Genomic DNA, 13,159 nt, shown 5'->3' with positions numbered 1-13,159 from the left:
ATTATTCTCCCCCAGCCCTAGACAACCATTAACTGACTTTCTATCTCTATAGATTTGCCTATTATGAACATTTCATATAATGAAATCATACAGTACGTGGTGCTTGGTGACTGGCTCCTTTCATTTCATAATGTTTTCAAGGCTCACTCAGGTTGTAGCATGTGTCAGTACTTCATTCCTTTTTATTACCAAATAATATTCCATTGTATGGATATATCACATTTTGTTTATTCATAGACACTTGGGTAGTTTTCTACTTCTTTGCTATTGTGAATAATGCTACTATGAATATTCACGTACAAGTCTTTGTGTGGATGTTTGTTCTCATTTCTCTTGCATATATAATATCTAGAAGTGGTTAAGATTTGCATTTCCCCAATGACTAATTATGTTGAGCATTTTTTCATATGTTAATTGGCTACTCCTATATACTCCTTGGAGAAATGTCTACTTAATCATTTCCCCATTTTCAGTTGTGTTGTTAAGAGTTCTTTATATATTCTGGATGCAATTCCCTTATCAAGATATGTGACCTGCAACTAAAACGTCCCTTTTGAAATCATCTCCAGTGAGCCTACTCTTACCTTGTGACAAGCTGCAAGTCACGTACTTGGATTTTGTTAGATGAGTTATTAATTTTCTGTAGTAGCAGAAAAAGAAAAGCAATTAGCAAGTCTAGCTCAGTTACAGAATTGCAGAAACATGACGATTTCCATGTCATGAAGTGGTTTACCTGCTGAAGTTCCTTAATTTCTTGTGAAGTGAAATGTACTCTATGAGGATTCACCAGCTCAATTGCAAAGGGCCTTCCTGGCAGCACACACCCCGTCATGAAACAGAAACGTGTTGATGGAGTTAACATTTGGGCTAATGCAAGAGGGTTAGGAGGTGTGAAAAATGGGTTGAGCTCTAGAGGACTGAAAGTTTAGTGACATGACTACATCTGAGGGAGGGAAGAATGTGTGAGAAGAATCAAGGGGCTTTTTGTGGGGGCAGAAGGGCTGCTAAACCCCAGCACAGGCAATATGTGAAAATAACTGCTTCCCCAAAGTCCCATGAGCAAGCCTGTGTTAATTACAAAACACAGTTTAAATAACCGCTAATTAACTTAGTCACACTAATGTAAAGTGGTCACATGCAGCAATGCCCTGTTGAAATCCATCCTCCTAGACTGATCCACTAGTGAAATGGAAAAGCTTTGGTTCCATGAGAGGAAGGAACTGTAAGCCTCAAACAGTTCAGGATTAAATGTCATCATCTTTCTGGTAATGCAATAGGGTAAAATGAGAGACATGAAGGTTAAGACAGCAGAATCACTTTTTAAATGAAGATGTACATTCTGAAAACTGTACTGGTCCTTCTGAAATGCTATTAAATGAAAAAATTAATAATCAAACTTTTGGAAAAAAATCAAGCACCTCTTTGTTAATGCACATACAAGTCCCTTATAACCTATAGGTATGCAATCAGGATGGCCTCTGAAGAAATGATTCCTGTTAAGGTGTATTTCATATAATTCATAAAGGGGCCTCCATAATCCACAAAGCTTCCTCCCTTGGAGAAGCTCTGGGCCTTGCTCACTTTGTTTTTCACTGAGTGACTATGCTAAGCTTGCTGTCTAGAAAGGATGATAATCAGAAAGTTAGTTCTAATCAAGTGATGCTGTTGCAGTCTTACCATTTCCTAATGTTCTCACATCTACATCTTCTCTTCCAGAGGATGAAAAATTAAAACCTTTGAAAAGCAGATAAAGAAAAAAAAATTAGAGACATCATAGCCCTAAGATATTCATTCCCAACCTTTGCTAGAAACCCAATTGAAGGTCTTGAACAATCTACAGGAGAATCCCCAGGGAGAGTCATCATCCCACCTCTAATGTCAATCTCTACTAAAAATAGTAATGCTAATAGTAAACACCATTTATTGAGAACTTATTATATGCCAGGCATTGGACTAAAAATTTTATATATATAATTTAAATTTTATTTATTTATTTATTTATTCTTAGAAATGAGATCTTACTCTGTCACCCAGGCTGGAGTGCAGCAGCGTGATCATGGCCCACTGCAGCCTCAAACTCCTGGGCCCAATCAATCTTCTTGTCTCAGCCTCCCAAGTAGCTGGGATCACAAGTGCATACCAGCACACCCGGCTAATTTTTTGATTTTTGTAGAGATGAGGTCTTGCTTTGTTGCCCAGACTGGTCTTTAACTCCTGAATTCAAGCTATTCTCCTGCTTTGGCCTACCAAAGCACTGGGATTATAGGTGTGAGCCACTGCACCTGGACCATGTACTATTTAATCCTTATTATAACCTTATAAAGTAGGTATAAAATAAAAGAACACCAAGCTTCAGAAAAGTTAGGTAATGTTCCCAAGGTCACACAAGTAAATGGCAGAGCTAGGTGTTTCTGATGTTAAAATCCAACCTTAACTACCATCCCATGGGAAAGGCAAGGCAGAGTCCTGTTTGGAAGAAGAGCCCACCACCCCTCTGGCCATAAGCCTGTGGTGAAAACTCGATAATCTTTCTTTCTTTCCTTAGAACAAAGCAAAAACATTCATTATTTAAGAATTAAACTCCATGAAAGGAAAAGGAGGAAAAAAAGGTTTGACTCTAAAAAGCAAATTCATTATATATTTCATCAAACCAAAGCTGGAACCATGATAAAACCAGTGTATGCTCTACGATAAGTTGATCATCACAGACTAAAAGCTGCAAATATTGGAAGGAGAAAATGGTTTAAAAAAAAAAAAAAGGACAAGGGGCTTACACAACAACTTTTCTAGATATAGAACTAGGCCAGGCAGGAAGTAGGAGTCTGTGAACCACTAAGTCCCAAAAAACTCTACATTCTGTGTTTACACTCCAGTGTGAAGTTACTAATAAATCCATAGCAATATCGGTATCTTCTAATCAGAGTCAACAGACTCAACCTGTAGTGCTAACAACAGATGGATGGCCATAGTTCAATGGTGAATTCAAAAAGGGCATCTGGGAAGCTGAAGATGCAGACTCCTTGGGGCTAGGATTTGTATTACACCTGCCCACCCCTGTCTCCCAGTCAGCCCTGTTAGGAAAACAGGGTGTCCACAGTGACTGAACAAGAACCTGTGACTGGCAGGGGTGAAGGGAATGAACAGGCCTCAAAGAAATAAGTCTACTAGTTACTGAAGGAGCAGAAATCTTAAATTCATAAGTCAGCCATAAAACTTCCCACAAATTGCAGCCCATCAGTAAGAAAGAGGTGTGGAAAGCTAGGCCCTTGAGAAGGCCACAAAAGCATTTGATCCAGACTAAAGGAGAAGGCATATTTACTGATCTTTTAGAAAAATGTTTCAAATCAGGCTGGGCGCAGTGGCTCACACCTGTAATCCCAGCACTTTGGGAGGCTGAGGCGGGTGGATCACGAAGTCAGGAGATTGAGACCATCCTGGCTAACTTGGTGAAACCTGTCTCTACTAAAAATACAAAAAAATTAGCTGGGTGTGGTGGCGCGTGCCTGTAGTCCCAGCTACTTGGGAGGCTGAGGCAGGAGAATGGCGTGAACCTGGGAGGCTGAGCTTGCAGTGAGCCGAGATTGCACCATTGCACTCCAGCCTGGGCGACAGAGCGAGACTCCGTCTCAAAAAAAAAAAAAAAAGAAAGAGAAAAAAGGAAAAAAAAAGAAAAATGTTTCAAACCTGAAATTAAGGAAACATCCTTGGACTGCAGAGTGAGAGAAACTTGGGGGGTAAACCTGAAAACTTATTAGTGTGCGATTATAAATAGCAGCTGACGAAAAAGGAAAAGAAGCCACTCCCTTAAGTATTAGAAAATACATGCTTAAAACTTGGTTGAGTTTTTTAAACTCACATTATGCCTTGTCTCATCTCCCTAAAAAACAGTATCAAGGGCAAGAATGATCAGGAACTATAAGGGGTTCAGCTAATCTGCAGTGGTCCTTGTGTGCTGATGCCTGGAACACAATGCACAAGCCTTGGACAAAGGATGCTGCAAGACCCATGGCACACTTGCCCCCTGGCTGACCGGTAGCATTTATGGTGGTGGAGCTGGCTAGGGGGGGAACATGTAGTACCCCCAGCCCAGGCACTGTGGCGCACAGAGCAACACTGGGGTAACACCACTGTGGGATGGCTACCTGTCACGGCCTGTGTAAACATAACACAGTGCTGTACCTTTATCCCTGATAATCGGCAGAACATAAAAGCAGCCCTGCAAGTGGTCTCATGGGAGATTAAGACAGTCAAGGGCTGTACTGATGACCCCCTGCAGAGATGGTGGGCATCCCTAGGCTCTAGCCTACGCCGGGCCCTAACAGACATAAGTAGCATAGCTGGGATCCTAGTGGTGATCTGTTGCTCTCTGTATTGTTGTTGTGAGTTATGGATTCAGGGCTCTGCCCTATGGCCATGTGTCCCTGCCCAGAGGACACCCTCAGCCTAGGGGGTGGAGTATAAGGGAAATGGCCACGCTTTAGTCAGGAGTAGACTGAGGCAGCCTTCCAGCACAGCATGACTCAGTAGGTTTGGTGCACAGGTGCACAACCCCACACATTATGTAACCACGTCACGTGAGGCACATTAGGTGATCACTCACATGAACTTGCGCTTGGCTCGGAGCCACTATTGTCTGTAAAAGGTATAACTACCCTGCTGATGCTGTACATATGTCTCGTGCCTGGGCTTTCGCCCAGAGAGAGAGAATAAAGCCATGTCCAAAACTCCCTAAGATTCCTTGAGTGTTCTTTCAGCTGCCCGCCACTCATCTGCCCACTCCTCTCGGTCTTCAGCTTGGGCTGGAATCTGACACTTGGCGTGACAGGTAGCCCCAAAAAGAATCCAAATGAAACTTTTTGTGCTAACGCTTTATTTTCATCCCTTCATAACTTGCATAAGTCTTATGTGATAATCCATTTGTAAATACCAAATTAAGTAGGCAAAAGCTCATGGCAAAGCCCAGGGTCTTTACTGCTAAGATTTTGGAAAATATTAGGGTGCTGGGATACTCTTTTTTCCGTTCAGTAAACAATTCTTAAAGACCCTTAAAGAAAGGCCACCTATGTGATAGGCAACAAATTATAAGAGGGATGTGGTTTGAAGTGTTTCTCTTTCCTCCTTGCAAGTCAGGGAGCTGGAAGGGTCAGCCATGTCTCATCTAGACCATGTGTTTGTCATTATCAAAGCATGCTTATCTTAAGGTCTTTCAGAGAGAAGGATGGATTTCTAGCTGGTCTGTCAAAAAAAGGTTTTCTGGCTGAGCGTGGTAGTTCACGCCTGTAATCTCAGCACTTTGGGAGGCCAAGACAGATGGATTGCTTGAGCTCGGGAGTTTGAGACTAGCCTTGGCAACATGGCAAAACTCCATCTCCACAAAAAATACAAAAAAATTAGCCAGGCATGGTGGCACATGCCTGTAGTCCCAGCTACTTGGGAGGCTGAGGCAGGAGGATTGCTTAAGCCCAGGAGCTAAAGGCTGCAGTGAGCCATGATCACACTACTATACTAGAGCCTGGGCGACAAAGTAAGACTCTATCTCAAAAAAAGGAAGGTTTTCTAATTATGCTAGGAGCCTCATTCCAAAGAGTAATATCATTCATGCCCTGCAGTTTTTCCTGACGTATAACACAATTTCCTGCAATTGAAATCACAAGACTTTATGCTGCCTTTGACCTGACAGGCCTGTTGAGACAAGGAGAACATAAACCTGATGGAACCTGACTCATCCCACGAACCTGGGCTTGTTAATACCTAAATTCAAAAACATTACAGCTGCCATTCAGTCTTTGTAAAATGGCTGCTGTTGATTTACTTTCTCTAGGCCTGAACTTTATTCCAGGACACTTTATAGGTTAAGAGAGAAGCCAAACACTTGTCAGTGATTACTCTCGAAGAAGCACTGGATGTGGAAGATGTGTTTTAATTTCCTCATATTCCCCCAAAGAGGCCAAGGCTGAAGTGTACCAAGGTCAGGGCTTAGGTGCATTCATTTAAAGTAGTCATCAGTTGTTTTGAATTTCCCCAGGAGAGAACAGTCATTTTTTAAATTTATTTTTTATTTTTTTAGGCAAAGTCTCACTCTTTTGCCCAGGCTGGAGTGCAGTAGTGTGATCTCAGCTCACTGCAACCTCCGCCTTCTGGGTTCAAGCAATTCATGCCTCAGCCTTCCAAGTAGCTGGGACTATAGGTGCACACCACCATGCCCAGCTAATTTTTGTATTTTTAGTAGATACAGTGTCTCACCATGTTGCCCAGGCTGGTCTTGAATTCCTGGCTGCAAGTGATTCGCCCGCCTCAGCCTCCCAGAGTGCTGGGATTGCAGGTACACACCACTGCACCCGGCAGAGCAGTCATCTTGAGAGAGGACAGGCAGATATTCTCGAGTGCCTTGGCTGAAATCCAGCCCAGGCCAGTGGCACCCAAAACACGATGATCCCTGTTCACAGGAAGCCTATGGCCAAGAGGCCCAGACTTGGTAGTGATTAATAAAATATAGAAATCTTTCCTGCCACCCCCAAGAAATCTATTCATGAATGTCAGTGTATTAAATATATGGCCAAGTGCAGTGGCTCATGCCTGTAATCCCAGCATTTTGGGAAGCCCAGGCAAGAGGATCACTTGAGCCCAGGAGTTCGAGACCAGCCTGGGCAACATAGTGAGACCCCCAATCTCTAAAAATATGTTAAAAAATAACCGACCATGGTGGTGTATACCTGTGGTCCCAGCTACTCAGGAGACTGAAACGGGAGGGTTGCTTGAGCCTGGGAGGTTGAGGCTGCACTCCAGCCTGGGTGACAGGGTGAGACCCTCTCTCTCAAAAAAAAAAAAAAAAAAGAATAAAATATGAAGATTAGGTCAGGTGGGGTGGCTCATGCCTATAATCCCAGGACTTTGGGAGGCCAAGGTGGGCAGATCGTTTGAGCCCAGGAGGTCAAAGCTGCCGTGAGCTGTGATGTGCTACTGCAATCTAGCCTAGTTGACAAAGCAAGCCCCTATCTCAAAATAAATAAATAAAGTATGAAGATTGTAACACTTACTCTCTGCTTTGAATACTGCCAACAGATGATCTGAAATTAATTCTTCCACTGAAGATTCCAGCTTCCTTTCTCCATCAATTATCCAAGGAGTTTGTGGTAGATTCCTGGAATATTTATTATATCTCCCTGAGAAAGAAATAATCAGATAGCCTGGATGGAATGGAGTAATTAACATAATAGGATAAAAAGAGAAGCAACAACTATAAGGGCCAATATCCTAAGTGCTACGATATAAAACAAGGCCTATCCTTTACCTAACTAACAATCCAATTTGGAGACCTGGGACATAGACATGTAGATAATTAAATAAAAAGGTTTAAAGTAACAATAAAATAGATGGGTAAATATATGATATGAATGGTACATCAAATAAGTTTGAAAGGAATGCTCAATATATTTAATTTGATTGGCTGACTAAACAAGTTATATAATATTATGAATGTACCAAGGATAAAAAAAAAACACACAACCAAACTTGCTTTTACACCTGATGAGTAAAGCTACAGTAAGGCAGGTAGCTTTCATTGCCCTAGGATAGGATATTATAGTCAAGGCTGAAGAGCAATTTCACTTCAGCTATTACTATAAAACAGTTGTAACTTTCAAACAAAAATTTGTCTGCCAGATTACCTTTTGGGAAAGTCGATGAACAATTTCTTTCCAGTGGAAGCCAAGTGTTTAGTCATTTTGGAGATAATAAATTATTTTTTCAAGTTTGTTTTTATGTTATAAAATAGCCTCTGTCCTGCTGTTTTTCTCCAAACCAGTTTTGGGTCTCTGCATCTACCCATATTTCTACTTGGCCATCTCTGATGAAAACTATTAAAACCTAGGAAGTGTCATTTCCCTTTGGCATGGCATTTAAAATAACTGATCTCCTAAGTGATCCTTTAGAATGCCCACAAAACCTAAAATAAGTTTGGCTATTGATTCTACTTCTCAAGAGAGTAAATTTATTAGAATCTAATAACAGCAATAAGAATAAAATAGAACAGGAGTCAGCTGAGTTTTTAGAAAGGAGAGTACGTTCACAGTGTATGTATATTCTAGACCAAATATTTTACCAGCCACAAAAACAGCACCATGAGCACATTCAATTTCAAGAACAGCGCATACAGCCTTTGGTGAGTTTGGAGGACAAGGAAACTGCCTGCAAAACAAAATAAATTTTATAGCTATTTTCCAGACATAATATTGAATCACAAAACTTAGATGAATCAGCATCGTCTGAGACATACACAGAGCCCGAGTCTCTCGCTAACTTTTAGTTTCAGAACAATACAGGTCTTGCAGGCCTGTGGAGTAACAATTTTAACATACGAGAGTGGCAGTAAGTAAATAAGGGCTCTGCTGCTACCTTTCACCTTCAGGAGGACTTATCTTCCTAGGCAAAAACTTGCAATTACTTTTGCACCAACCTAATACTTTCCAATAGCCTCAAGATTTGAGGGAAAATTCCATACATAGGAAGTGGAAGCCCCTTCAGGCTTTTTAACCATTTTGCTGTCCATGGTCACGTGCAGTTTACTGCTGACTCTACCCCCCTTATCACATCATCGTTTGAAATGTATTGAAGGATCTTCTGGAAAGAAAACTTACAGTAATATTTTATTTAATAAAATGAATGTACCAAGAATTAAAATGTAAGGTTTATTGCATTTATTTTATTTTAGCATATTTTAACAAGTGAGGAAACTCATGAGCCTTCCTCTCCCTTTTCTGGAGATGAACGATACTAGGAAATACAGGACTAAGGATGTAATGGGCGTAGCACTGGGCTAGAATGTCAGGACATCTGGCTCCAGGTCTACTCTATTACTAGCTTAGGCAAGTCAACTCCCTCTTTGGACACACTACCCTCTTCTAAAAGATCAAGAAGTTAGACTTGATTGGGCCGGGCACGGTGGCTCATGCCTGTAATCCCAGCACTTTGGGAGGCCGAGGCGAGTGGATCACCTGAGGTCAGGAGTTCAAGACCAGCCTGGCCAACATGGCGAAACCCTGTCTCTACTAAAAATACAAAAAATTAGCCGGGCAGTGGTGGTGCATGTCTATAATCCCAGCTACTTGGGAGGCTGAGGCAGGAGAATCACTAGAATCTGAGAGGCAGAGGTTGCAGTGAGCCGAGACTGCTCCACTGAACTCCAGCCTGGGCAACAAAAATGAAACTCCCATCTCAAAAAAATAAATAAATAAATAAGTATTTTTTTAAAAAAGACGTTAGACTTGATACTAATTTGACAAACATTTACTGAACACCACATATGCCAGGTACTGCACCAGGGGTTGGAGAGATAACAATGACTAAGACACAATCCTGGCCCCTGAAATACATCATCTTGTTTCAGAGATAATCCAGCTTATCTCTAACATTCCCTTTATTCTAAAATTTCACGATGCTTCTTTGTTTCTAAATTTCTACTTACTTAAGGAAATCCTCTTCTTTTATCTTATTCAAGGCTTTCATAACTGCCATTCTAGTGAATACAGACTATATAGGGTAAAATGAGAAGAAAAGACATTTTATTATCCAGACAAGAAAACGTCAGACGTGAAACACAGAACATGGCTGGAGAAATTGTATCATTTCATTATATCATTTCATATACTTAACATGGAGAAATACTTAAGCATTTCAAGAAAATAAATAAAACTTAAGCATTCATGTCAGTTCTGCAACTGGCATACCTCTGTAACCCTTCTCTTCAATCTGGTCTTTGTCTATAATAACAGGCAGATCTAGCAGAACAGGTCTTCTTCACCACACTGTCCCACTTCTCTCAAATTATGGTATAATTCAAATACAAAACATGATGACACTGTAGGAAGTGTCATTTAATGTTTTTTCCCTTGACTTCAACAGGAATTTGATTCAGCTACCTTTTCTTTCCTATATCGCTTCAGAGGCCACAGTATGTAATTTAGGAGTTGGCTGCCAGGGTAAGGGGTAAAGCAGAGCCAGCCTGCCTGCCCTGGCATCTAGCAACTCAGTCTCACTCACCAGCCACAGAGTAAGTAAATCCACTGTACTGAACAGAAGGGCATCTACAACAAATGTTCCACTTGGATTTTTTAAGATAAGAAAAGCCAAACTGCACGGTAGACATACTAGAACTAATTAGTGCATATATACATGGCTTACCACGATAAATCACAATTAGTTCTTCTGTTAGGAGAAATCACATTTGACTGAAAAGGATTACAGTGTAGGCAGTTCAACAGTTTATCACCAAAGGAATAATTTTCTCAAAACCATATTCTAGGGAACACTATGGCATTCTATAAGATACAATAGGGTTACAACTGAAAATTAAGTGCCTGTTTGATAAGATATGAAATCTTGGGCTTGAAAAAAATCTCAAAAGGTCATTCAATTTGCTCCCAACCATGAGGCAAGAAAACTATACTTGAGACTCTACAACTCCCACTGGCCAAATGGTGTAGTGTCTATGATGCTTTAACAAAAATCTCCTTATCCTATTACTTGATGCCTATTATTATATTTCCTTAAGGGTAAATAAAATAAAACCAGGTCTTCAATATAGATACATCTTACAGGTTATTTGGGCAGAGCTTCCCAACTGGCGTGGCAAAGCAGTGGACTATGGTTGTGCCAAGATGTTGACCTCTTTAGTTCAGAAGGGCTGCTGGGCAGGGCCTCAGACAGTGGAAACCCCAGGCCTGTTGCTGCCAATCTGAAGCAACTCCATCCTGTTAAGCTCAGGGTGCTGAACAAACATGGAATGTTTTAGATGTGCCATGATATGAGAAAAGTAGGGAGGTGCTGCTTTTGGCTTGGTCTGCATTTCTAATTATTTCTGCACGGGGCATTAGGCAAATGTTACAAACTTCTTTCCCCCAGCTCTAAAAGGCCCAGCAATTAGTCAAAGCAAGAGGCAAAACCAACAGATGTACATTTGACAATGAGCTTATGTTTTTTTTAACAATCACAACAACAAAATGAATGTCAGTAAAACTGTAGGAATGCCTAAGTCTATGTACCAAACCACCTACGAAACTGATGCGTGAAAGATGACCAATATTACACCACATAATTCTATCCTGACATGATACGAGCTAAGAGTGTATGTTAACTAACTTGTTCGTTAACATGAAGATTAGCTAACATTAAGATGATAAAGAAGAGTTTGAATAAAAATGCCCTTTTTGCAAATGTAGCCAGAAAGAGGCCATGTTAATTCAGGACTGTCGTAAATAAAACAACTTACTTTGAATTATATATTCTAAACATCAATTTCTGGAAAATGGATATTAGCTGAAAGTTTGGAATGCTACTGATACTTACCATTGATTTTCCCAGATGATGTAATTTGGGGGATTAAAATCTAAACGAATTTAATGAGTAATAGTAACATCACTGAAACACTGATTCTAAATTTAACATCGTCAGGGGAACAATCTAGACACTACACAAACATGAGGATGTTTGTGTGCTACAACTTCCTAGCCAGAGGTGAAGGTTGAAAAAGTTGAAAAAAAAAATTAATGTAGCAAATGGAAACATTTAAAGACTGATTCTTAGTATAATAGAGTTGCCATGTTTCTGATGCATATCCTTTTTGTTGGAAATTTGAATATTCAGCTCAGACAAAACTCACTCAAGAGTAAGACGCGGGAACCTTTCCTTACCTGTTTGTTTTTGGCTGGCTTAAAACAATCTGGGCATATCGCAGCTCTAAAATAAAATTCAAGTGAATATAGAACGTTAATGAGTTTATTTTGGGGTAGATATAATTCAAATATATTTCATACAAAATGGCTGCTAAACTCAGGACATCAGGAGCAGACAAAATGAGTCCCTGTATGAGCTATATCGGTTTGCCCAGGAACTATGTTCAAGGACACATTTTATTTTATTTTTTTGAGGGCACATTTTAAACCTACTAAGACATAACAAGTTCTCCTCTTCCTTATTAGGAAGAGAAGCAATACTATTTTCATGAAAACCAAACAGCATTAACAATTTTACACCATTGATGTTGTTTATATGGCAACTTACAGGAAGTGGCAATCCTCAACTGTTTCTGGGTGAGCAAAGACCACACTCACTTCAAACAAGCTCTAAAAATTATAAAGACAGTTTAAAAATGAGCAAAAGGAAACTAACATCTAACAACTTATGAATGGAAATAGAAATTAATTCTCAGAGATTGGCTCAGAAAAGAATGACCAGAAAAACTGGAAATACTACTGCTCTCAAATCAACTTGTTATCAGGGCAGCTGTAAAGGAAATAGTTTTTTTGTTGTTGTTTTTTGTTTTTTAACTTCTAAAACTCAGTCATTAGTGATCCTACCAAAAAAGTTTTAAAATAAATGTGTATACTTTTTGGACAAATGTGTAAATTAGGTGTAAAGATGAATGAGAATTTACAGAATTGAAAATAAATAATAACGGAGAGAAATGAAGAATTATTCTGCCAATACTATGATTTGAATTATTAGCAAGGCAAAAAACATACTATTCAGATCCCTAAAAACCATATGAAGCTTCTTTTTAACATGCTCAAATGTCTTAATGGATTTGAGTTTTAAAAGCAGATCTTAATTTTTTTTGTTTTATTACAAAAATTATACACATAAATTATAAAATGATCAAATACGAGATAGTTTTTCAATCCCATGCCACTGAAGCAGAACCATTAACAATTTGATGTTTCTTTCTAGGCATTTTTGTGAATATAAATGTATATGTATTATTTTTTAAGACATGCTTTTGGAAAATTGCTTTAATATTATATCATGGAAATCTTTTCAACTCTAGGGACTGTCAGACATTTAAGCTGTAGAAAATTTTTCTGTAACAAAAAAAAACGCTACAATGAACATCCTTGTACACCAAAAAAGCATGCTTTTATACTTTTACCTCCATGGAGAATATACAAAATTCCATATGGGGGAGGGGTCAGGGGGAGGAATAGCTAAAAATGCCATACTATGTTGCAATTTTGTCTTTATATTTACTGAGTTCATTGGATAGTTAGTAGACCAATTAGCTACTCTAGAATCACAATAATGAATAGCTTTTTTTTTTTTGCTCCTTATTCTAATCTATACAATAATTAAAATGAACAATGCATTCCTTTTATTCAGGGAAACTTCA

General features: G+C 39.5%; 2 protein-coding genes across 4 annotated transcripts in view; one reads left to right on the top strand and one right to left on the bottom strand.

The window, feature by feature from the left end:
• The window catches only part of PEX13 (peroxisomal biogenesis factor 13), an 89,734-nt gene that overhangs the window by 5,638 nt on the left and 70,937 nt on the right, over positions 1-13,159 (top strand). The window lies entirely within an intron of this gene.
• PUS10 (pseudouridine synthase 10) overlaps positions 1-13,159 on the bottom strand; it is a 68,111-nt gene that overhangs the window by 13,275 nt on the left and 41,677 nt on the right. For both annotated transcript variants that reach the window (XM_032178582.2, XM_032178583.2), the window contains exons 7-14: positions 12,058-12,119; positions 11,688-11,733; positions 9,464-9,528; positions 8,102-8,187; positions 7,038-7,163; positions 1,678-1,734; positions 734-810; positions 585-640 (exon numbers count right to left, since the gene is read on the bottom strand). In XM_032178582.2, coding sequence (XP_032034473.1) covers positions 585-640; positions 734-810; positions 1,678-1,734; positions 7,038-7,163; positions 8,102-8,187; positions 9,464-9,528; positions 11,688-11,733; positions 12,058-12,119 — 575 coding nt within the window. The remainder of the gene's footprint in view (positions 1-584; positions 641-733; positions 811-1,677; positions 1,735-7,037; positions 7,164-8,101; positions 8,188-9,463; positions 9,529-11,687; positions 11,734-12,057; positions 12,120-13,159) is intronic.

This window comes from Hylobates moloch, unplaced genomic scaffold, assembly GCF_009828535.3.
Source record: "Hylobates moloch isolate HMO894 unplaced genomic scaffold, HMol_V3 SCAFFOLD_15, whole genome shotgun sequence".
Classification (NCBI taxonomy): Eukaryota; Metazoa; Chordata; class Mammalia; order Primates; family Hylobatidae; genus Hylobates; species Hylobates moloch.
The sequence above is the reverse complement of the archived record's forward strand: the minus strand, read 5'-3'. Positions and strand labels throughout refer to the sequence as shown.